Below are 23,301 nucleotides of genomic sequence, written 5' to 3'. Positions count from 1 at the left end.
GTATAGAAATGCTATCACTAGACCTATTTTGAATTCTGACTAAGAATTAATGGGGTTGGAGAGGAGGAAGCACATGCTTTAGCCTTTTTCCAGACAATATGTTAGAAGATTAATAGGAAAACAAGCTTCTTCTGAGCAGAGGACGCAAAAGTAGACATGGGTAGGAGGAGGGTCAACAAGAACAGGGTCACGAAGTATCGTGATTTGCATGGGGGGAAGAGCGTCTTAGGCTGATTCTTCTTGAACAGAATGTGATCACTGCAAACACCATATCCTTGACATTCTGCGAGGGAGAAACGAGTCTGGTCTATACATGGTAGCCACTCTGACTTTGTGAAATACTGTCTCTTCACTAGGAAACCACTTTTAATAAATGTTAGACACAAGTAAACCAAAGCTCTTTATAAGTACTTTCAGGTGAAGAATGCATTTAAAAACAAGTGAAAAATAAAGGTTAGGAAGCTGCAAATGAAAACAGAATTAAATAAAAAAAAAATCCATGTAATTCAAGCCCTTAGTGTCAATAAATAAATCTTTCATATATTTTTTATCTCCACAGGATGTTCTGAGGTTTTTTCTTTGTTGGTTAGGTTTTTTTTTTTTGTTTGTTTGTTTGTGAATATTAAATCCAGTGGTGACACTTGGCTATAATCCCAGTACAGGCAGAGCAGGAAGATCACTAGGAGTTCAAGGCCAGCCTGGTCTACATAGCAAGCTCCAGGCTAACTAGGACTACATAGTGTGAGACAACTCAAAAAAATAAACAAACCAACAAAACGCATACTGACTTCCATACCCTTACATGTAATACTGTATAAAGGCATGGCCTAGAAACGATCCGTAATTTTCTCTACATTTTGAACCTAAGCAGAACAGTAGGTTTGGGAGGATGAGGTTTTCTTTACGCCTTCTCTAGATGAGCATTCGGCCTTAGGCGGAGATTATTCTGGCTGACTGAGTGCACGAGTGAGCAGGCTACAATAATTGCACAGTAATGGTGTGAGTAGACACACCCCTCTTAACTTATAATCCGAAACTTTCAAATGCTTAGGGGGTAACGCCAGGCATTTTTGCGATGATTTTTATGTACTTTTTTTTTTTTTCAACATGACAGTGTTTGCCAATGACGGCTCCCTAGAGACAGGTCTGAGAGTGCAACTCTGATGAGCACAACTCTTACGGATGCACTCACCACTCTGGTTCTCTCTTACTGAGCAGCACATTCCCAACCCGTCCAGGACGGATGAGAGCAAAGATTGAGGGACTAATGGTATTATCTTTTAATGCTTTGTCTCAACGGGAAAGCAAAACTTAAAAGCTTCCTTTAACTGCATCACTGCACGCACACACACACACACACACACACACACACACACACACACACACACCACACCACACCACACCCACTATGTATCAAGTACTCTGTAAGTCGATGAGACCATAAAGACGATGAGCAGGTAGAGGCACAGCATGGATCATTCCTTTATTAGCGTCAAATTCTTCCGCTAAATAAATGGCACCGAATACCAAGGAAGTCCTTGTGAAGTGCTTGCCATGTATGACAGTGGCTTATCCCATACAGACTCCAGAAGACGAAATTATTCTGAATTGCCTACAGGAAGCAACCTGGGTGCTCATGAGAAAGACAGAGATGACCATGATACTAGTGAGGGGAGGCTCACTCACCTGCTCCTGATTTAAAAGGCAGGATCAGGGAGAAGGGGGCTTTCTGCTCACCTTTTAAAATACTCCACTACTTAAAAGAGCCAAGCTGTCTGCATAAGTGCAAAGCAAAAGAGAAGCCTACTCAAGTTAATGCACTCTGTGAGCTTCTGATTTTCTGCAACTCTAGTTTTTCTAGTCACTTACTTAAGTTAAATAATTGGCATTATATTCTTATCATAAAATGCTAAAAAAAAAAAAACAAAAAAAAATGAAGAGTGGTTCTGTGATACACAGTGTATTCTAGATTTGAATGAAGCCTTTCCTTGCTCAATTCTTTATATTTGTACCCCCCCTCCTGCCCCATCTCTGCGCCAGCAGCTTCCTTAAAATCGCTACCATTTAAAGCAACCAGTATTCGTTGGCCATTTTTTTTCCATGAAAAACATGGAATGAGTGAACACATGAGGGATAAAGCACAGATGCAATTAACTTGGAGGTGACAACAATCCCAATCCCCATACAACCTGCTGGAACCATCAAATGATGGAGAAGAGGGAGGCGGGAGGCAGTTGTGCATGTGAACAAGAGGCCCCAGGGAAGGTCTCTATGGGTCACTGCTGGACAGACACCCACAGTGAATCTGTGCCAACATGTCTAGACACAGCAGGAAATGCTCTGGGCCTGATAGAATGGTTGTCGCTGCCACAATTCAAGAAGGGCCTCTGAATGCATCCACTACCTATTTTAACTCTGTGCACTGTGCCCCTTGCTAGTCTGGCTGGGCCGTTTCCTTACACTGCTTTTCTTTGCTTTGGAAAGCTTACAATCTGTAGCGAGTGTTGTAATATGGATTTACAAAAACAGACCTAGGTCTACAATCTGTCAAAGTGAAAACACTAAAAATCCCTAAATGATGTAAAAATGTAGATGGTGAACTTGTATGATCAGGGCATGGTAAGCTTTAGGTCATGCATCAAACAAGATATCTAGCACAGACATGGGGGATTAAAACCTGTAAAAGGCTCTATTAATCTTACTATACAGTACTATACACAGGCAAAATTAGTATCACTTTCTCCCAAGCTCTTATATATGTCTACCTCTGAACAGGGTTATAGGAAGCCATGAAAGTAATTGTGTAAGGCTCTCCTCATCTGGAAACAGGATTCCCAACTTCCTTATTCCTGTTCCCACTGTGGTGTTTCAGGATATAATCCCCCTTCAGGCTTCTGATCGCCCTCTTCTTGAGCACTCCTGGATAACGTAATATGCACTTCATATTACCTTTTGCTAGTGGGTCTCTCTAAACTTTAAGTAACTGCAATATCACAACTAAAACATCACCAATTTCTTGGAATGTGTGATTTCTGCGAGAAGACAAAGGGAGTCACCAGGTACGTCTAGCTAAGGTAATGCATACTTTCCCTTGGGGTTGAAAATCATCCTCCTCATAGCCAGGATCCACCCAACAATAAACTACTGGGTACTGAGCAGCATCCTATGCATTTAACATTCAAGTAACCCCACCAGGAAAGCACTGTTATCGTCATAAGTCCTACTTGTTAACAGTGTAAGAGATGTGCCGTTACATGCCCAGGCTGATGGAGCAAAGTCAGGATTTCTACCTAGATTTGCTAACCTCAGTGTGGCCACCTAGCCACACTGAAAGGGTGTATAAGACACAGGAGATGTGTGTCTTTCCCAGACAGAGAGAAAGTCATAGCCACTTTACCGTTATGTAAGGATCTGGATTTTTAAAACGCCTGCACTTTACCTACTGTATTCAGTACGTTCTCTCTCTTAAATGACAGAATTGGATTGAAAAGTGTAATTGTAGGCAAAAGAAAGCTATGGAAATGAAACCTTTCAAGAAAAATGAGTTTAACTGCATGACTGTAGAAAAAAAATCTAACTTCAGAAAAGTATATGGAAAAAGGAATCAACAGAAAGTAAACTTCATCTATGCAATTTCCTGCTGCTAATTTCTCACTTAAAAGTCCATGCCAGTGGCTGACACGTACGAGCAGCCTTGTGGTAGTTAGGAACCCACTAGTGGTATTCAGGCCAAACTCTCTGCTGTGTCAAAAATAAAGAAATGAATTAGTCCCAAGACAAAATTACAATGTTAATTAATAAGGACTTAGAATATGTCAATAAACAAAATAATGAAAGTCACACAAAAACCACTAAGTCATGGCTCACAATCAAACAGAGTCTCTCACTGAAGTTGACTATTTCAGCTAGACTAGCTGGCCAGAGTGAAGGTCATGGGACAGGGTTATTTACACTCTAATGCAGTTGAAGCACAAGGGAAGATAAGCACTGCCATACAGTTGCACAGCCTCTGTAAAGCACTATGCTATGTTTCCTTGTATCCCACAGGGTGCAAGAGTCATTTCTTAAGTGCCAGCAGCATATACTGCTGGTTCCTTTTCTCTGGATGATTACAATTTGTAGGCCCATCCTAAGGCTCAAACAGTTCACAACCACACCCTCAGCTCTTCCTTTCTCATGGCTAATCTCCCATTTGCAAACTCAAGTCTGTTTCCGGATGCTCCTCTCCTAAGAGGCCTGGGGCCATCAGTGATTTCCCCTTTCCTTCAGTGTGGCCTCTTCCTCATTATTAGATCCTTCCTGTCCAGTCTTCAAAGCTCAAGTCTCTACCATTCTAGATCGTAAAAGGGTGAGCCCTATATAGACCCCTTTAACATTTAATAGTAAACATAAAATGAGTGGGGGAAGAACAGAGCACGTTATGAATATTACGGATAAGGGATACTGAGTAGGGATGGGAAATAATGGTTCCTACACAGTCTACCCTGTACCAGCTTCAGTGACTTTGGGCAAGGTCTGTAGGCTGCACCATCTACAAATGAAGGAATATTAGTAGTATGTACCTCTTAGGGTAGTTGCAAGAGCTGAGTCAGGAAATATTTTTAAAGGAGCTTAGAATAGTGTTTGACATGGAAAAGGTAAGATACCAAAGATGCAGAGAGCACTCTCCCTTCCTGCCTTCCCCAGCTACTCCGAGTAGAGTGAGGAAACCAAACTTCCAGCCAGATAAATGCTCTCTAAAAATGTTTTGCTTATGTGAAAACAATGTGGCAAACTCATTTTTTGAACAAATAATTATCTTTCATAGAAAGAAACTATGTGGAGGTTGTATTGGACTTCAATGAGTGGTCTGTAATTTTCAATGATCATTAGACTCTATGGGCTGGCGTGCTATTCTATCCAAGTAGCCGAGGAGAGCAAACGTGAATGAGGCAGGCATATGCTAACCAGATGCTGTCAAAACATGCCTGCCTTCTTTCTGAGCTTTACAGTAAGGAGGGTCCCTACCATGATCAGAGTCCCAATCTCCTGGGCCATCTTCAGACAGGTTCGACAATTGTTTAAAAAAGAAAAAAAAAACAGGTTTTATAAACAAAGCTTCTGTCAAATGATGATTTAGGGACTTAAAAACTCAAAAACATCTGCTTTGGTTGGTACTCAGGGGATGTTACACACTTCACATTTTTGGTAGATGAACTAGGAAGGTTATACCACATGGTGGCTCCCTTCATACTGGATACCTGTGAGGTCAGACTCTAAGCTGTTCATCCTTGGAAGAGATGAGCAGTTGACACTACCTTATATACCTTCAAGTCCTCTGGGAAAAGCTGCTGAGATTGGTCAGCAGTAAGAACACTTGCTGTACAAACCTGGTAACCCAAGTGTGACCCCTTGAAAGGTATGTAAACATGGAAGGAGATAGATAATTTCACAAAGCTGTCCTCAGACTTCGCACATGTGTGCCATGACATGTGAACAACCCCCATATATCATGCAGAAACATATACAATAATGTCATAGTCTTTGGCGTGACTGAGGGCTCAGCAGGAAACTCACTGCTAGGCTCAAAATGCTGACTCTCTTCCAGGGACCCACATGGTACAAGACAAAGTGAAGGCAAGCATTAACTCCACAAGCTGTTTTCTGACCTCCACATGTGACATGGCATACCCCACGAATAAACAAAAGGAAAATGTTTTAAATGAATCCTCTCAAAGCATTTGATTTCAGAAACCAATTTCTGTAGACTCAATTACTTCTGGAGCCTCATGCTGGTTTCAGTATCAGTATTATCGATGATAATAAATGATGACATTAAAATGCCTGGTGACAGAAACTTCTTGTGCTGATTGTTTTTGTCAAGTTGACCCAAACTGGAGTCACCAGGGAAGAGGACAGCTCAGTTAAGGAACTGTCTCCATCAGCACGGCCTGTGGTAGGCTAGAGGGCATTTTCTTAATTGCTAACTGATGTAGGAGAGCCCAGCCTGCTACTGACAGTGCCATCCCTAGGTTGGTGGGCCTGGGCCCTTTGAAAAAGGAGCAGAACAAGCCCAAGGAGAACAAACCAGTAGCCACTGGTCTCTACTTAATATCCACCTGCCAAGTACCTCTTCGCACCCTTGCTTTGGTTTCCTTTGATAATGGACTATAACCCAAAAGCCAGATGAGCCCTTTCTAGCCCAAGCTGCTTTTGGTGATGCTGTTTATCAGAGCAACAGAAACAAAACCAGGATCCTCATAAGGCCCAAAAAGCACAGTTTACATTTGCAGTTCTGAGACGATGGGACCATGGATTGAAGGAAGCAAGAACTGTTCTGAGTTCTAAGACCAAAGAAAAAAACAAAGGCAAATAGTTCCCATTTGCTATGTCACCATTAAGGCCAGTATTAAGATGTCTGCACCTTGTACCTCTTCAGGAGGGGACAAATGGCTCTGCTTCACTGGCAGTGTGATCACTGTGTTCTCTGTGTCAACCTCAGGAAGGTAAACAATCAAACCCAACACTGATTGAATATCTGGTATTTGTTCTTGAGAGATGGGAGACACATATGGCCCAGTCAGGAAGCAGAGTAGGGAGATATCCCCGCTTCATTCTTCCTTGTATCCTTACAGAATATGAGGGGGCTGCGGTGTAAGGGCTAGAAAGCTGCAGGAGAACCCTTAGCCCATAGACACTGCAGGCCTCGAGGAAGGCACTTTCTGGCCTAAACTGGACCAAAACTGCACTGTTGTTAGGGATCCTAAGCATGGGCGATTTTCCTATTTTCACTCAGAGAATAGGAATCAAACACAAGGAGTGCTGAACATGGACTCTTAAATGGAATGTTTTAGAAAATTTGAAAATGTTTTCAGCAAGAGAAACTCTGAACGAAGCTAATGTTAAACCAGTGCTATTTCAATGATGTTAATATTATACATTATTAAGTACATCTTTATAGGATGGTAAATATGATAAAAATATAATGGTATTATATTGACTATGTGCATTGTTAATCACATTGATAATTTTATCAGTTATTCTATTAATCCTAATATAAAAATAACTTTTTTGTGAACTCAACTGCAGCATGTGTGAAAAATATGGAAATTTATTTTTCAGAATTTCAGATTGGTAGAAACAAGCAAAAGAGATACTGCTTAGTAAAAACATAAATGATAGTATATCATCCATTCAAAGTTTTCAGGATTGGGTAAAACTATGAGTACACCAAAAACATTTCAATAGAACAAGCCAGTGTCATGCCAGGTGTGGTGGCACAGGGCTTTTTCATGGCACTTAGGAGGCAGAAGCAGGCAAATCTCTTGAGAGTTGAATGGCAGCCTGCCCTCTACACGGAGAGTTCTAGGACAGCCGAGGCAACACAGTGAGACCTTGTCTCCAAAAAAAAAAAAAAAAGGAAAAGCAGGTGTTATCGCTAAGAATCATTCACAGATGTCAAGTACAGAGTGATAATGGGTCAGTATTTTAAGTCTTTTTCTCCTCTTTGAGAACTGATTTGTGATGGGAAATGTTCTTCAAGGACACCAATTCACCTCCTCCAACTGTGTTTCCAGTTGATTCTGAAAACATAATACCATTGTTACTTCCACACTTTCTACATCCTAGCCTTACTTCACAAAAATACCACCATCTGCATTTCCTCGGCATAGTCCACTAAGAAGAAATAAGTCACACTTGTCTGTACATAAAACTAATTCATAAGTTACCCATCGTGTGTTATTGTTACAAGTGGATTAAAATAAAGTTTGCATACTTCATAGGAAAAGAGGGAACTACTCCTAGATTATGACATTTATGAATCAGTAGGTGTGGCTGGGAGTTGCTTAAGAGTCTATTTATTTTATTAAGTACTCTAAAAAGCACTGTACAAATGGATCATCCTAATTCACAATTTAAATGTGAGACTCTCTTTTAAAACATAAAGTACTTTATGTTTCCATTCAAAGTAAATATAGTTCTCTTTGAGTCTCAGGAAGAGCTCAAACACTTGGCTGGGTACACAAAGGATCCACTCTAAGTCTTTTCCTAGCCATTAAAAGTCTGGGCTCGGGATGACACTCAGCACTAGGGAGTCACTCAGCAGGCACAAGGCCTGGGACTTGACTCCTAGCACCCTAGAAAACCTAACCTTATAGTGAAAAGTTTGCCACAGAGAAGCAAGACGGGTAAGAGTCAGAGCACTGACGGGAAGTTTGTGCTATTGCACATGTCGGCAAACTTCTTCCTCCACACCATTGATCGAGACACAGGAAGATCAATGCTATTTATTATTTGCTGAAAAACTGAAAGACAATACATGCTGATTTCCATAAGTAAGCATTATATATACTCTAGAGAAATTTTATCTTCTTGGCATTATCACCACAAAGCAACTGAAACAAAAGCAAGCTTGGTACCGAGGCCACCTTTCATTTAAGTCCACGTAGGATTCTATAGATCTTTTGATTTCCCAGGAATCCTCAAATCGATCCAACCTTAATGGAAATATCTAGAGGGTAGGTAAGTGAGAAACTCAGAGTTTTATACAATGAACTGAGGCTCATAGATTAAAAAATGCATCTGAAAGTATCTAATATGCAAATCCACCATACTTACAACAAGAAACTCCAGTCCTGTGTCCACACGCCATTACCTGATTGGGCGATTCTCTTTACTGTCGAAGAGCGAGAAGATGACCTCCAGCTCCTCTCCCAGGTTGGAACACATGAGGCTCTTCATCTGGACAAAGAGATGGTGACTGCTGGCCTGCACAGGAGTGTCCTTCTTCCGATGTCGATGTTCCATCTAATGATACCCACCCCACAGGAAAACACGTCAGCGCGGACTGAAGAAAATGATGGCACAATGGAGTGCTGCGGACTGCCTGCAGTACAATCTCTGTTCAAACTAGACTCAGCATCTAATCTAAATTTCAAAGTTTCATCTAGCTTCATCAAGGCTTTAAGATTTCCTTTAAATTTTTAATGATAAGGAGATATAAACTCATGGGACAGATTCAGGAAGGCGGAAGTTCAAAGGTTTTCTGTGATCTTAAACAACTTGCATGATGAGACCAAACCAGAGAACAGACAAGAGGGCTGGCCTGGTAGGACTGCTTGTAATCTGAACAGCTTGGGAGGCGGAAGCAGGAAGAATTCAAATATAAGACCAACCTGTCTACAGAGTTCAAGGCCAGACTGGTCAACTTGTTAAGACTCTCTGTTCTCCTTCCTTCCTTCCTTCCTTCCTTCCTTCCTTCCTTCCTTCCTTCCTCCTTCCTTTCTTCCCTCCCTCCCTCCCTCCCTCCGTCTCCCACCCTCCTGTCCGTGTGTGTGTGTGTGTGTGTGTGTGCATGTGTGTGTGTGTGCATGTGTGTGTGTGTGCATGTGTGTGTGTGTGTGTTTGAGATGTTGGTCAGTGGGATAGCACTTTATCATAGCATATACAAGACTTTTAGGTTTAATACTCAGAACACAAAACAAAAAAGCAACAATATAACCTGTCATTCCCCCCCCACCACCCCAAATAACCAAACAAAAAAACCCTTCAGATTCCAGTTCCAGATCATTTGATAATGAGAGATAAAAGAACATTTCTATAAATTCTCACAGAATTTATTCTTAAAATTTCTTTTGAAAATTATACTAACTCAAAAACCTTCGGTAGTTTGGGAAAGAGGCACTGACAAGTCCTACACCACTAAAGCAAGGCAATGTTTCTAACTCGCTATGAAGCTCTGGAGAGATGGTCAAGGAGCCCATGAGGAAGCCAGTTAGGAAGAAACTCCACTGCATCCCTTCTCATCTTGTCCTCACTGCGCTCAGCTGCTGTCAAACTTGAGCAGAATTGAAAAGGAAGGCAGTTGTAGGAAGGAAAGAAATTACTGATGGGGCTATAGGTGGGAGACCATGAAGGCACGTACCCAGTCAACAAATACCCATTGGGTATCTACTACAGGCCAAGCACTGGGAAAGCAACAGTGAACAAACATAAGCATTCCATGCTTTGTGGAGATGGGACCCACTAGAGGGATAAAATGCCAGGAAAACTGGTGTGTGCATACACAAAGACACACCCATCCATTCACAGATGCTCACATAAAGACAGACAGACAGACAGACAGACAGATACACACACACACACACACACACAGTGAGAGAGACAGAGAGAGAGATAGAGACAGACACAACCACACACCTACAAACCAAGAGTATGGGAAATCTATATTGTAAAAAGAGCCCAAAAGAATGTTTTGATTTGATTTGAGCCTGGGAAGTCTGAATGCTCCTTGGAAGACTGTTCCTGTAGTAAAGCACTACAGAAGGAGCAAGAATTACGGCCTCTTTAGGACAGAACTTCTGGTTTGACTGTAGTGAGGATGCAGGCTGTTTTCCCTTCTAATCCTTTGGAGGTTGGTAGGCAAATATTTTCAGAAAAAGAAAAACACGACCATGACAATATAAAAATTCATACAAATCTCTATTTAGCATGCACATATTGGCCCAGCTTCCAATCTATTCAGCTACTGGATTTCTCACTGATGAAGAATAACAGGGCAGGGAAATACCTGGAAAGTCTGGGCATCATCAGGAGAGATGGTAAAGTAAGGGGGGTGGCATGGTCACTATCCTGTCACGGACAGCCTACTGTTACCCTCTGTGAACCTCCTGACTAAGAAAGGAATACTTTTAGCATCATGGATTTGAACTCCAGAGTTCAGGCTATGGCTAAAAATGGTGGTTGGGGCTATGAATGGTTGTTGGGGTGAAGGCACATAACCACATCTCTATATCAGCTACCTCTTAAGGCTTGTAAGTAGAATTCGATAATTACCAAATGATTATCCAACTTTCAAGGTAAATGGGATTTTTTTTTTATAATTTACAGTTGTAGATACAATTACATGACATCATCAGAAAGATTATTTGCATTGTTTATTCTGAACTATCTAAAAGCAAAAAAGATCACAAATAAGTAACCCGCTAAACAGACCTCTAATTGGCCCCTACTCATCAGGACACACATGGGACGTCTCTCTGTAAAAGCGAATATATATATATATTTTTTCTCCATCTTTCTTTTTTTAAAGAAAAGCTTCTGTGAGGCTTGCTCTATTTTGTACTTTCAAAATTCTTTCACTGTGGTAAAAGACACATCACATACTCATAAAGCTAATCTCTTTAGTTCAAAAGGAAGAATTTCTTTCCCCCTTAGAATTGCTAACTTACTTGCTGAGCTACTTAAAAGCCTCTACAAAGACATAGTCAAAAGTGTAGCACAGCACAAGTTACTCCAAAGACATGATGGGTACCAAAGGCCAGAGCAGGGGCCTCAGACTCAAAGGCCTCCTGTAAAGAACTGACCTCAAGGAGGTGTCTGCTCTTGGCCTTGCAGAGTACAAAGTTTCTAGCACCAATCGCGGCAGGCAATAGGAACTGACAGGGGAAGAAAAATCAGCTTCCTTACTCATGCAAATAATGTGATGTCTCCAGAGCGGTGGTTCTCAACCTTGACTGCACTTTAGAGTCACCAAGAGAGCTTTTAAAAAATGCTCACACCAGGTCCTGTCCCAGAACAATTAAGTGGGAATTTCTAGGGGAGTAGGAAAGGGGTCTCAAGAGCTGTAGTTTTAAAGGCTCCCCAGGTGGCTCTAATGCACAATGAGGGTTGAGAGTCATTGATGGAGATCATATGCAGAGAGATACAAATCACAGAAGACTGAAAAAAATGTATTATTGCATATGACAGGTCATCAGTATGTCCTGGAATCTACCTTGTGTGCTAGGAATGAGACTGTGTGGTTTTGGTCTATGTGCCTATGACACAGACCCTTCTGTGTAGCACTCTAGTGCTTAAGGCTTCCATCCACCCACTCTTCTTCCAGATCTGCGATAGATTGGATTTAAATAGGTTATGATTATGTGCTTATGTCTTGGCAGTTCACTACTTTTGAGGACTGCTAAAAATATCTCTATGAAAAGAGCATCACGGTAATATCATTAAAAAGGTATGCTAATATTTCAAGAGCTATAACTTATAGTCACAACACAGACAACAATCCTTCTTGACATAATGTATGGCTACAGCTATCCCTGACAGCTGCGTTACATGTACTTACAGCTTGTATTTTAACTATACCGTTTACTAAGAGAAAAAGCAGATTCACTTCAAAGATTTCTTCAACTCATTGCTTTTCCTCATGTGCTATATAAACTACTAGATAAATGAACTACACCAGGCTTCTCAATTTTGGTGAAGAGAGTTGTGGAGGGCTTTGAGTTTGTATACTACCCCCTAAGTGAACTTTCTCTACTACCATTCCTTGTTATAGCAACCAAATTCTGTCCTTAGCCAATGGCAAATATACATTTTGGGTGGTGGTAGTAAAACTTCTTTAAGAATCATCCAGCAATGGCCATGAGAATGAATGGAAATCTGCAACTGACAGGGGAGAGAGGCATCTCCAGGAAGAGACTGAGACCTTGGATGGGGAGATGCCCAAGAAACCTTAACTGTGACTTACAGCATTGGGGATACGGAGCCTGGAGAGCTACCTTCTGTGGCCAGGCAGAAATCCCAGGGGAGAGATAGGGACACTAACCCACCCACAAATTTTTGACCCAAAACTTATCTTGCCTACCAGAAATGCAGGGACTGGGAATGGAGCAAAGACTGAGGGAATGACCAACCAATAACCAGCCCAACTTGAGATCCATCCCAAGGACAAGCACCAACCCCTGACACTTTTAATGATATTCTGTTATGCTTGCTGGAAGGAGTCTAGCATGGTTATCCTCTGAGAGGTTCTTCTCACCAGCTGACATGGACAGATGCAGACACCCTCAGCCAAACAGTGGATGGAGCTTGGGGACTCTAATGGAAGAATAGGAGGAATGATTGTGGCCCCTAAGGGACCCTAAGAATAGGAATGCCACAGGAAGACTAACATGAATCAACTAACCTGGACCCTTGGGGCTCTCAGAGACTGAACCAAAGAACATATATACAGGCTGGACCTAGGCCTCCCTGCACATATGTAGCAAGTGTACAGCTTGGTCTTCATGTGGGTGTCGAGCAACTGGAGCAGGGACCATTCCAAAAGTTGTTGCCTGTTCATGGAATATGTTCTTCTAGCTGGGCTGCCTTGTTTGGCCTCAGTGAAAGAGGAAGCACCTATCCTTTCAGAGACTTAAAATGTCAGGGTGGGGAGATACCCAGGAGAGCCCCACCCATTCAGAGGAGAAGGGGAGGAGGGGATGAAAGAAGGATTGTAGGAGGGGGTGGTCAGAAAGGGCAATAAGCAGGATGTAAAGTAAGTAAGGAGGAAGAAGAGGAAGAGGAGGAGATGAAGAGAAGAAATAGGAGAGGAGGAGAAGGAGGAGAAGGAGAAGAAGGACAACCACCGTTTTCTATTTGGCAACCACGGCTATAGACCACTAAGAATTGCAAACAAGAAAATAGAATGTTACACACATAAAAATGTCCCGAAAAGATACTCTGCCAGTAGAGATTCTGGCCAATTAGCTTTTCTTTATAGCAACGCTAGGACTGCCTTTGGCAATCCAACCTTTTGTAGGTAAATGTGAGTTGGCAAGGTAAGGTTTAGCATGTTCCAGCTTTGATGGATATAATTGAGTAAGAATGATCTGTGATCAGGGATTACCAAAATGCAAAACCAGGACTTTCTTCCCCAGGGTACAAAAATCAGTTTGGGAACTTCTGAAAAGATAAATCATTCTTTCTGGGCATATTTACATTCACCCCACAGTCCTTGATTTAAAATGATAATATATTGCCAAATAAAGCCATGGAATTGGTGATGGAGCCTCCCAACTTCTCTCCCTGGAAAAATCAAAGAAGGCGGATGCTGACAGGTTGCATAGAGGAAAATGAACAGAGTGGCAGGCAGCCTCATGAAGACAGGACACAATAAGAAGAAAAATAGCTAGCTGCCTTCCAAAAAAAAAAAAGTGTCCTTCTGACCTTCTGATATTCATAAACATTGCTTCTTTTCCTTGGGCTTAAAAACAGGAACATGCAATTGTTATTGAGGAGACATTACATTTTCGTAGACAAAAATTACAATGTTTTATTTCCTCATCTATAAAAAGATGACTTTGGACCAGAATCTGAACTATAACATGCCAAGTCACCCACGTATTGTCTTTCCCAGAAGTGGCAGACGTTGCCAATGAATCAGGGCCTATGGGAGATGCCAGCCTTTCATAACCATTGAGTTCAGGCCTCTACCACCAATAAAATGTAAAGTTAAAAGAGGTTAAATCCATTTGACACCCTATCTACAATGTCAAAGGGAAAGGCAGAGGCAGAGTTACATGTAGAAAACCAAACTAGGGAAAAGAAACTATATTGATGAAGGGCATTGTTAATTGGTCATCAAACATTTCATATCTTTAGCTAAATCTGCAGGTGCATCTACATTCTGCCAAAGACAAAGACAGACAAGGGTTCTGTGGAGCCTTTAAGGAGGCTTGTTAAAGTAGCTCGGTCAACTGCAATGATCCTTTGTCCTTGCAACTTCAAGGAGGACAGACATCAGGGCTACAACTTCTGCAGCTATATTGTACTATATTGCGATGTCCTTGCCTTTCAATGGCAAGTACTACGTAGCAGAAATGCAAGGGTCTGTATTTTGTGCACATAATTTAGACACTAACCAATTTAGAACTTCCTGCTCCTAGATCACCGGAAAATGAAATCTCTATCATGTCTAGGCTGTTATTATTCATTTCACTCAAAGCACCTAAACCTAATGCCCAGCTTTAGCACAGATGGTATCAATTATTTTTGCCATGTTGGCTCTCTAATGAAGAGGGACTAAAGTTGAAAGGGAATGGAACCTGAATGCTTGCTGAGGTGTTGTTCAAGTGTCTTTCAAGGAAAGGCAATCATCATCAACCTGAGAAGAAGTGCTTCGCCACTCAGTAGGAGAAGGAACTGCATCTCGAGGAGATTAGATAGTAAGTGCCCACGTACTGAGTGGATAGTGGCTGGACGTGCAGTTTGGAGCTACAACCCAGAGTTTACTCATAATATAAAATGACCTCAAAATCACGGACTTGCTGCTTACTAGAGAAAGCACTAGGACTTGCCAAGCATAACAGAGGGAAGAAAAGGCAGTGCGATGTCAAGTTCTAACACAGAGAGGTTTTGAAAAGAGAGACTACAGTCATCAATAGGTAAAATTATTAGTAAAGATGTGGCACTGGAGGATGTGATGGATGAAAAAGGCAAGAAGGCATGATTAACAAATAAAGTGCATAGAGTGTACTTGCTCCATGCTAGGATGATAGAGTCATGTACAGGGCAGGGGATAGAACCCAGGGTTTCTGTTCATGCTAGGCAAGTACTCTACCCACTCAGTTATACCCCTACAACTACTTTTAATGGCTTCCTTAAGACATACCAGATATTCTGTTTAAGTGCAGATGCAAGAAAGGCTCACAGCATGAAATACCAAATGCCAGAAACTTCTGTGTACAGTAAAGGAACCCTCTAAAAAAAAAAAAAGCAGAAGGCATCCCAATTCACAGGACAAAATACAGACATCCTGAATACCTGAGGATATCAAGGAAGAAAGTGAAGGTACTATAACTAAGACTGACTTCATGGTCACATATGATTCATCTCATATATCCTGACCAAGGTTAAATGATGGATTTTTAGATATGCATGCACAATCATCAGTTAAGAACACCTTATTATTCTCATAAAAGTACAATGGAAAAACTACTTCAAAAGCACCAAGGCCTTCAAAATCAAGTCTCCTATTTCTGAAGGGCCTTCATTTTAGGAACATTATAGCATGATATAATCATCATTGAGATCACGGTTAAGCAGAAGGCAAAAGCCTTTGAAAGCCCTTTCTAACCCAGAACGTCTTTTCTAATCTGAGATTAGAGAAAGTTTACTTACTGTGTTGGTTTGAATGAAAATTGTCATATAGACTCATAGGGAGTGGTACTATTAGGAGATGTGGCCTTATTATAGTAAGTGCAGCCTTATTGGGGAAGGTGTGTTAGTTAGGAAGGGTTTTAAGGTTTCAGAAGCTCAAGTCAGGCCCAGTGGCTCACTGTCTCTTCCTGTTTTTGGATCCAGATGTAGAACTCTCAGCTACGTCTCCAACACCATGTCTGCCTATATGCTGCCATACATTCCACCATGAACGTAAAAGACTAAACCTCTGAACTATAAGCCAGTCCCAATCAAATGTTTTCCTGTTAAGGGTTGTCATGGTCATAGTGTCTCTTCATAGCAACAACAACAACAAGAACAACAGAAAAACAAACAAACAAAAAAACCTTCTAAGGCAGTTACTATTAAGAAATTCCATACGAGCATTTAGAAGCACTTGGCTAAATTCAAAGGCAGACTGGACTATGTTGAAAGAACTAAGCCAAAAGGTAGAATACTAGGTAATTGGGAAAAAGTGGTGTGATGGGTGATCTTGTGATGGGCAATGTGTTCAAATATTTTATGTTACTGATGGTCTTCAACACTTAGAAATGGGTGGGGGACCAAAGATAGATGTAAAAACAGCAGTTGAAAGCTGTTCATAGAGACATTTTTTGAAATCTATATTCATGATGATAATGTAGGAGGAGGGGGTATAGCACGTTGGTGAACACCTTTTTTGTTTTTTCGAGACAGGACTTCTCTGTGTAACAGCCCTGGCTGTCCTAAACTTGCTTTGTAGACCAGTCTGGCGTCAAACTCAAATAGATTCACCTTCCTCTGCCTCCTGGGATCCAAAATATGAACCACCGTGTCCAGCAGCCAACATTTTATTATGCAGAAACACACAGGTAAGGAAGGGTAACTTGTAAGCCTTTCACTGGACAAAGTCAAGAGAATAAGGATTTGTGAAAGAACTTAAGAGTCTGACCGTACTTTCTGGAGCCTGTTAGGTTGAGGGCTGGGTGGGGAAGTACAGTGTTCTGAGACAGAAAAAGAGCCTTGGTACTTCGGGGCATGGTCACCTCAGCTTGAAAGTCTCCTTACTCTCTTCAATTTAAACCAGGAACATCCAGTTCTTAAAACATTTAGTATGCGGAATACCATGGAAACCACAAAATTAGCAGTAAGGCAGTCAGCTAGTGTTCTATGCACCTACCAGTCGGTACAGCTCAGTGATGCTGATGTCCTCTGGGTCTACCATTGCGTACTCCTTCCTAGGCACCAGGTCGAGTCCCAGTTGTCTAGAAAACAAATTTCAAACATTTGGGAGAAAAGTCACATTTATGAATGTTTTCACTAGTGTTTGAAACTGGGATCAAATCTCAACAGCCACCCTTCTTTTTCCTCGTCTGTGTCTACCACGACTTGTTTCTGCAGTTGGAGAAGACACAGAACAAGGTTGGGCAAAACTGGGAAAAAAGATGACAGAGGAAAATCATGAGAGGGTGTTCTGCTATCAGTGGAACAATCCTGCCGTTGGATACCACACAGTGGGGAGTCTACAACAACCCACAAACCAGCAACAGAGAAGCCCTTCTAATTGGGAGCGCTCTGAAAACTAGCCATCATTTGGTTCTAGAAAAAAGGAAGCTACAAGAATGAAGTCTGGCTTTAGGGTCTGATCTAGGCTAACCTTAGCTAAAATGACCCATGGAAAGTGCTGAGAACTAACGTAAGTTTCTCCTTCACAGCAGCATCTGGGGTAAGACATTATTAGAAACAGCAAGAACAGAGTTCAGGCAGCACAACATAGGCCTGTCCATAGTGGTAAAATGGTTTCCAGTCAAGGGCTACTGTGGCCAATACGTCATTTACTGTGTTGAGGCTGATGGTCTACCAACTGCATGGGCTATGGGTATGGTGCTCAGTTTAGTATGTCTTACCATGGACAGCCGAACGCAAGTGTAAACCCTTTTCCCCACCAGTTTCCCCCCTAGTAATATGGATAACATATGCCTCTCTGGGTCAACCACTGTGCGACACCGGTACCAATGCCACATGAGTTCCTTTATCTACTTTAAGCATTGGTGGTCCCACTGCCTTTGTAATGTTCCCTGGCTACTATACTACTTTCTCTGTCACACCAGTTCTCATGAGGACAGGTTACTCCGAGACCCTCTTGTACCATCACTTTCTTTACAGCATCGCCTTCTAGGAAGCCTTCCAGCACTGCATTTCCAATGACAGAACCACAGCTTTCTTAGGTTTTGTACTTAAGGTAGCAGAGAATCCTGAACTTCCATGCTTGCCTCAAAATCTCACTGAGGCCTCATCATTAAAATCGCTAATTCAGTACCTACTTCAAGCCAAGCACTACCCAGCCACCCCTGAAAAACACTAGCTTTTAAATAATGGAAGACTGAGAGTAAACACCAACTTCTTCCCTTACTTTCTTAAACAGTGTTCAGATATGCAAAGAAACTGCACATTGACTCTTTTAGTTGAATATTTAGATAACAATAGGTACAACTGTTTATGACCAAAACGACAGGATCAGTTCCTGGTCTCCCCTAGTAGTAAGGAATCATGTGATGCCAAGTTTGCCTTGCCGATGAACTATTAACTAGCACAGGATATACAATCTTAGCACCCACCCAGCCAAAGTTTCTAAAAGAAGGTGCCCAAGCCTCATTCTCCCGTGGGAGAGGTGAGGTAGAGGGTATTCATGTGACCATCTTCTCCTGATAATGGATATCTGCCGAGCCCTGATGTGGCCATCTGACATCTGTGGAAGCAACCCCAGCTGGGCAGCAGTAGCAAAGGCCAGTATAAAAGGTTCAACTCAAACAGGACTTACCTGCCTACCTACTGTCACTGACATTCCTTCTTTGTGATGCTGAACCTGAGGATTGAGATCTACTCTTATAACATGAGAAAGAAAAGATCTGTGAAGGGCCAAGGACCTCCAGCACTACAAAAGTGAGTCAAGATGAACTCCAGCTGTGAGCTTTCAGGCCCTTCCTGAACTTCTACTGAAAGAAACAATATTCAAAATTTCTGTTCTCTGAATGGTCTGAGACAACAGTTGCTGCGTGAAAAGCATCTCATCTGTTGCTATTTATTGCTGTCGGCTAATAGGGACAGTCTAATGGTGAACAAGCCACTGTTTGAGATTTCTTAGTTCACAGACTAGAATCAGAATTGTGCTTTAATAAGGATATAAAAAAAAATAAGCAAGGCTTAGAGAAAAGAGAAAATAGCAAGACTTCGGGGAAGCCAGGAGCCGGGCAGAAAGGGATACATTTTATATTAACCCCGCCACTAAAATACTCTGTGACACCAGAAAGAAGGATGAAGCCCTAAAGGCTAAGAAGCCCTTCCATGTTCTCTCCACAGGAATTCAGAGGCCATCATGGACTCAGTGGGTGACAGAAGTCTGTATCATCACTTTAATTCTGCCTGAGAATTTCAGGAGGGAAGGATTTTTTCCCGATTCTGTTAGAGAACAAGATGGATCATCTCCTACTTCATCTAAGCTCCCCCACCCCAGAGGACGCCTCCCTCCATTCTTCAGCAGTCTGATAAGCAATCTGACACTGAACACATTCTCAATTTCTGTTCGATAAGAGATTTATGTGCTGATAGATCATTTTCCAGGACAATATGACCTTGTTTAACAGACAAAGGAATTATCTTAACTTGCTTTCCACTAAGTACTCTTTAATAAGGGAATTGATTTATCCTTAAAAAATATGGCAAATCTATAATTTCTATGCTGTAAATTATTCTTAAGTAAATTGTCAATGAAATTTAAAGAAAATAGAAAAAGAGCTTGGGAAAATTCCTGAGCTTACGAATGGTTTAAATTGTGCTGTTCATTTTTATACATCAATTTTTTTCTTTTTACCAACTTAACTTATCCACAGAACTGCACAGAACATAAGCTAGAATTCATGTAAGTCAAAAAACAGCCTCAATATAGCCCTGATTTCTTCTACATCACTCTTCTTCTGTTTTCCTTCTTCAAACTGAAAAGGGTTGTTTTGTTCTTGTTATCTGTTTCTTTGTTTTTTAAGTCTATCCCATGTTTCCTTGTGGTTTTTAATAATCTAATTTGATCCAACATCCCCATTAACACACTAGTCCTCATTTAAATGAGGACTGCCATAAAGATCAACTATAACTAGGTAAAAAGTCAAAAGATTTTAATAATAAGACCAACTGGTCTGGGTGTGATCTCACATACCTTTTATCCCAACATTTGGGAGGCAGAGGCAAGAGGATCTCTGGGTTTAAGGCCAGTGAGGTCTACAGAGTGTATCCAAGACAAACCAGGCTAAAAAGAGAAGAAACTCTCTCATGGAGGAAAAACAAAAACAAAAGAAAGAACTGAAAAAAATTAACCAACCACACAAAAGAATAAGGAGCACATGAAGTCAGGCTCTGACAGCATTTAGAGCTGTCCCTCTCAAGACTACTGCATGAGCAAAGGAGAAACCCAACCAAATGCTGCAAATCCAACCCAGCAAGAGGCCCAGTGTGTTCTCCATCTAACAGTCCTGGAGCTGAAAGGGTTCTTGTACTTCTAGGCCAGGTCACTATAGGATAGAGAATCCACATGGGTGCAATAAGCCCAGGGAGTAAATGCATTCGCCTCTAACCCTGATGCCCTGACGCCCTGACGCCCTGACGCCCTGACTTCAAGCTCCAGGACATACGTGGTGGAAGGTTAAAACCAACTCCCTTAGGTTGACCTCTAATCAACACACACACACACACACACACACACACACACACACACACACACACACACACTGAAAAGAAAACATTATAGAGCCCCTAGTTCAATGTTCCTCCTGCCAATACATGCCTGTTTTCTTGTTTTTATTTCTCACAGGAAATGACTCTTCTAGGCATATTAAAGTTGAGTATTTTATTGTCTATAAAAAGCTGAGTGGCATACCATACTCAACATGATATCACAAATACTCTGGGTAAGAGGAGGGTTAAAATCTGGGAGTGGGTCTGTGTAGTCACTTAGCATATTTTGGGGCAGAAATTAAGTGTGGCTTCTGAGAAAGCCACTTTCTATACTCAGGAAGTAACTTTCTACTTCCAGATTCTCTGCATCCAGAAAGAGGCAAGTTACTCATGGCTTCCTGGCTGGCATTTTCTCGTTTTATGTTCCGTATTCCTTCTCATTCTCCATGCCCTCCCGACATCCTGTACTGAGATCCACTAAAGGTCAACTAGCAAATGGGATAAAATGAAAAGGGAAGGGTGTGGCGAGCATGGCCAAAGCTGGCTCAGTCTACTGTGCCATTCCTATATGAATATCCATACTTAATACGGCATCGGCTTGGGTTGGAGTTTCCAGTAATTAGACCTTATACTGAAGTGCTCGGCTGATATTTTAAATAAAGTCCCCCACATTTTTATTTAAGCGTAGATCTCAGTCAGTGGCAGCCTTTACTTAAGCCCTCCTAAGCAGCTCTTCAAAGTGGCCATTACGCCTGCACGGGATGTCTCACAGCTGCGCACTTGTGAAATGTTTAGCAGAGACTGGTAAGATCAGTGTTTCCCTCTGGGTTACACTATGATATAGAGGAGTTATGCAATAAAGGCAATTCCACGTATCAAACCTAATGACTACAGAAGAAGAGAAAATATTTTAGTCAGAAAACATCTAATCAATAACCTCTATGATTATTATATTTCTTGTGACTACCTATATACTGTTATACTATAGGGTATTAGAAAGAAAAATTAAAAAAAAAAAAATCACCGCAGTGCTCACAGCAGACCCATGGATGTGGCTTTTTGGCTCCATTCTTGATGGAGTCCTACCAGTTGACTGAGCACATCCGGGCTTAAGTGCTGTCAATTCTGTGTCCTCCCAGCACCCTGTCGTTGTCAGTACTCACTCATTTCCCCAATCCAGCCGCGCAGTAATATGACGCTTCACATCCTTCATCCTGTCATGGGTGAGGTGGCCGACTAGCACCTGCCGCCGCAGATCGAGGATTTCATTCATGATGTGCCACAGGCGGTGGAAGAGATCCCCTTCATTTCTCTAAGGATACGGAGGCACAGAGATTTGGCAGTCAGGCCTCTTGCTGGAATGGAAGGTAACTATACGACAGTGGGGGACCAAGTGTGTGCCATGGTGTAAAGAGTTTCCCCACCGTTGCAGCTGTCCATCCCCTTGGCCTCAGGGAATTGCAGCTCTATGTATCTTCACCCACGCCCTGCTCTCCTGCCCAAGCCAAGAACGATGCCTTGACTGCCCAACACAGACAGATGCTTCATTCCTTACTCTCACTGTGCTACACCTAGGTTTGACCTAGTCTCTGCTTTAGTAAACAGGCAAGCTTTCCTCTCCCAGGTCTCCCTCCTAAGCTCCACTACACTTTAAGGTGTGGCCTCACTTCTACTTGTCCAACTGTTTTCCCTGACGACTAGTGCTCCTTCTTTTGTCTGAGATGTGGTAGCATGCAAGTAAAACGAATGCCGTGGAAATACTGGCGCCCACTTAGTTCTTCAATGTTGGTCCTAATTCTTCATTAAAGTTGAATTTGAACACAAGGGGAGCTTTCAGACTCAAACATTGATCACTGTTTACTGCAATTATCTGATCAGTACTCAGACTCATTAAAAAACAGGTGCTCTTTAATTTAATCAAAGAGACCATATAGCTTCTGTTGCGGTAAATATAAATAAAGAATCTCTACCATCCGCACTATTGCTGGCACGGGTGGGCTGCATGGTGTCTGGGGGGTATTTCCATTTCAGTCAGCAAAGCATCTCACCTGCTAAGCTCCCAGTCTCCATCCCACACTGCAGCAGGTTACTGTCTGAGCACAGCAGCAGCAGCCCTCTTGCAACTCTCTTGCTGCAAACTCCTCACATTCCCAGCAACCACCCTCTGTGGTTATAGTCACAACTTCCCAGTGGCCCTTTAAATCAAAACTCAATAAGCTTGTCATTTAGCAATCAGATTTATATCTTAAATTCTTCATCCACAAAACGTCCACATAATAAATCCACAACCAATTGATTATGATATAAACTGCCCACCTAGATAAGATAAATTGTCCTATAAAAATCCATCCCTTAAGAAATATTCATAACTACCTGTGGCCATTTAATGCCACACGGCTCTGGGTCATCCTTTTCTGCCTCCATCTTGGTTCTTCTTCCCTCTGTTTCTTTTGCTCTCTCCTGCCTTACAGAAACTCTGTCCCCACCTCACTTCTTCACTGCCCAATCACAGACCTTATCTTTTCTTGTGCCAGCCCTCACCTGCATAAAAACAATAATCTACAAGCGTCAATACATCCTTGTCAAAGCTATTAATCAATGCCCGTGGTTTCAGAAAAGGAAGATGGTTTCAGTTGAAAC

The 23,301-nt window shown here is 41.8% G+C and overlaps 1 protein-coding gene across 7 annotated transcripts in view; it reads right to left on the bottom strand.

The window, feature by feature from the left end:
* The window catches only part of Dock4 (dedicator of cytokinesis 4), a 396,334-nt gene that overhangs the window by 175,997 nt on the left and 197,036 nt on the right, over window positions 1-23,301 (bottom strand). For all 7 annotated transcript variants that reach the window (XM_087554065.1, XM_087554063.1, XM_087554067.1 and 4 more), the window contains 3 exon segments: window positions 21,825-21,973; window positions 17,117-17,201; window positions 8,636-8,787 (listed from right to left, as the gene is read on the bottom strand). In XM_087554065.1, the coding sequence (XP_087410191.1) occupies window positions 8,636-8,787; window positions 17,117-17,201; window positions 21,825-21,973 (386 nt within the window).

This window comes from Rattus norvegicus, chromosome 6 (genome assembly GCF_021556685.1).
Source record: "Rattus norvegicus strain SHRSP/BbbUtx chromosome 6, alternate assembly SHRSP_T2T, whole genome shotgun sequence".
Classification (NCBI taxonomy): Eukaryota; Metazoa; Chordata; class Mammalia; order Rodentia; family Muridae; genus Rattus; species Rattus norvegicus.
This window is presented reverse-complemented; position numbering and strand designations above follow the sequence as displayed.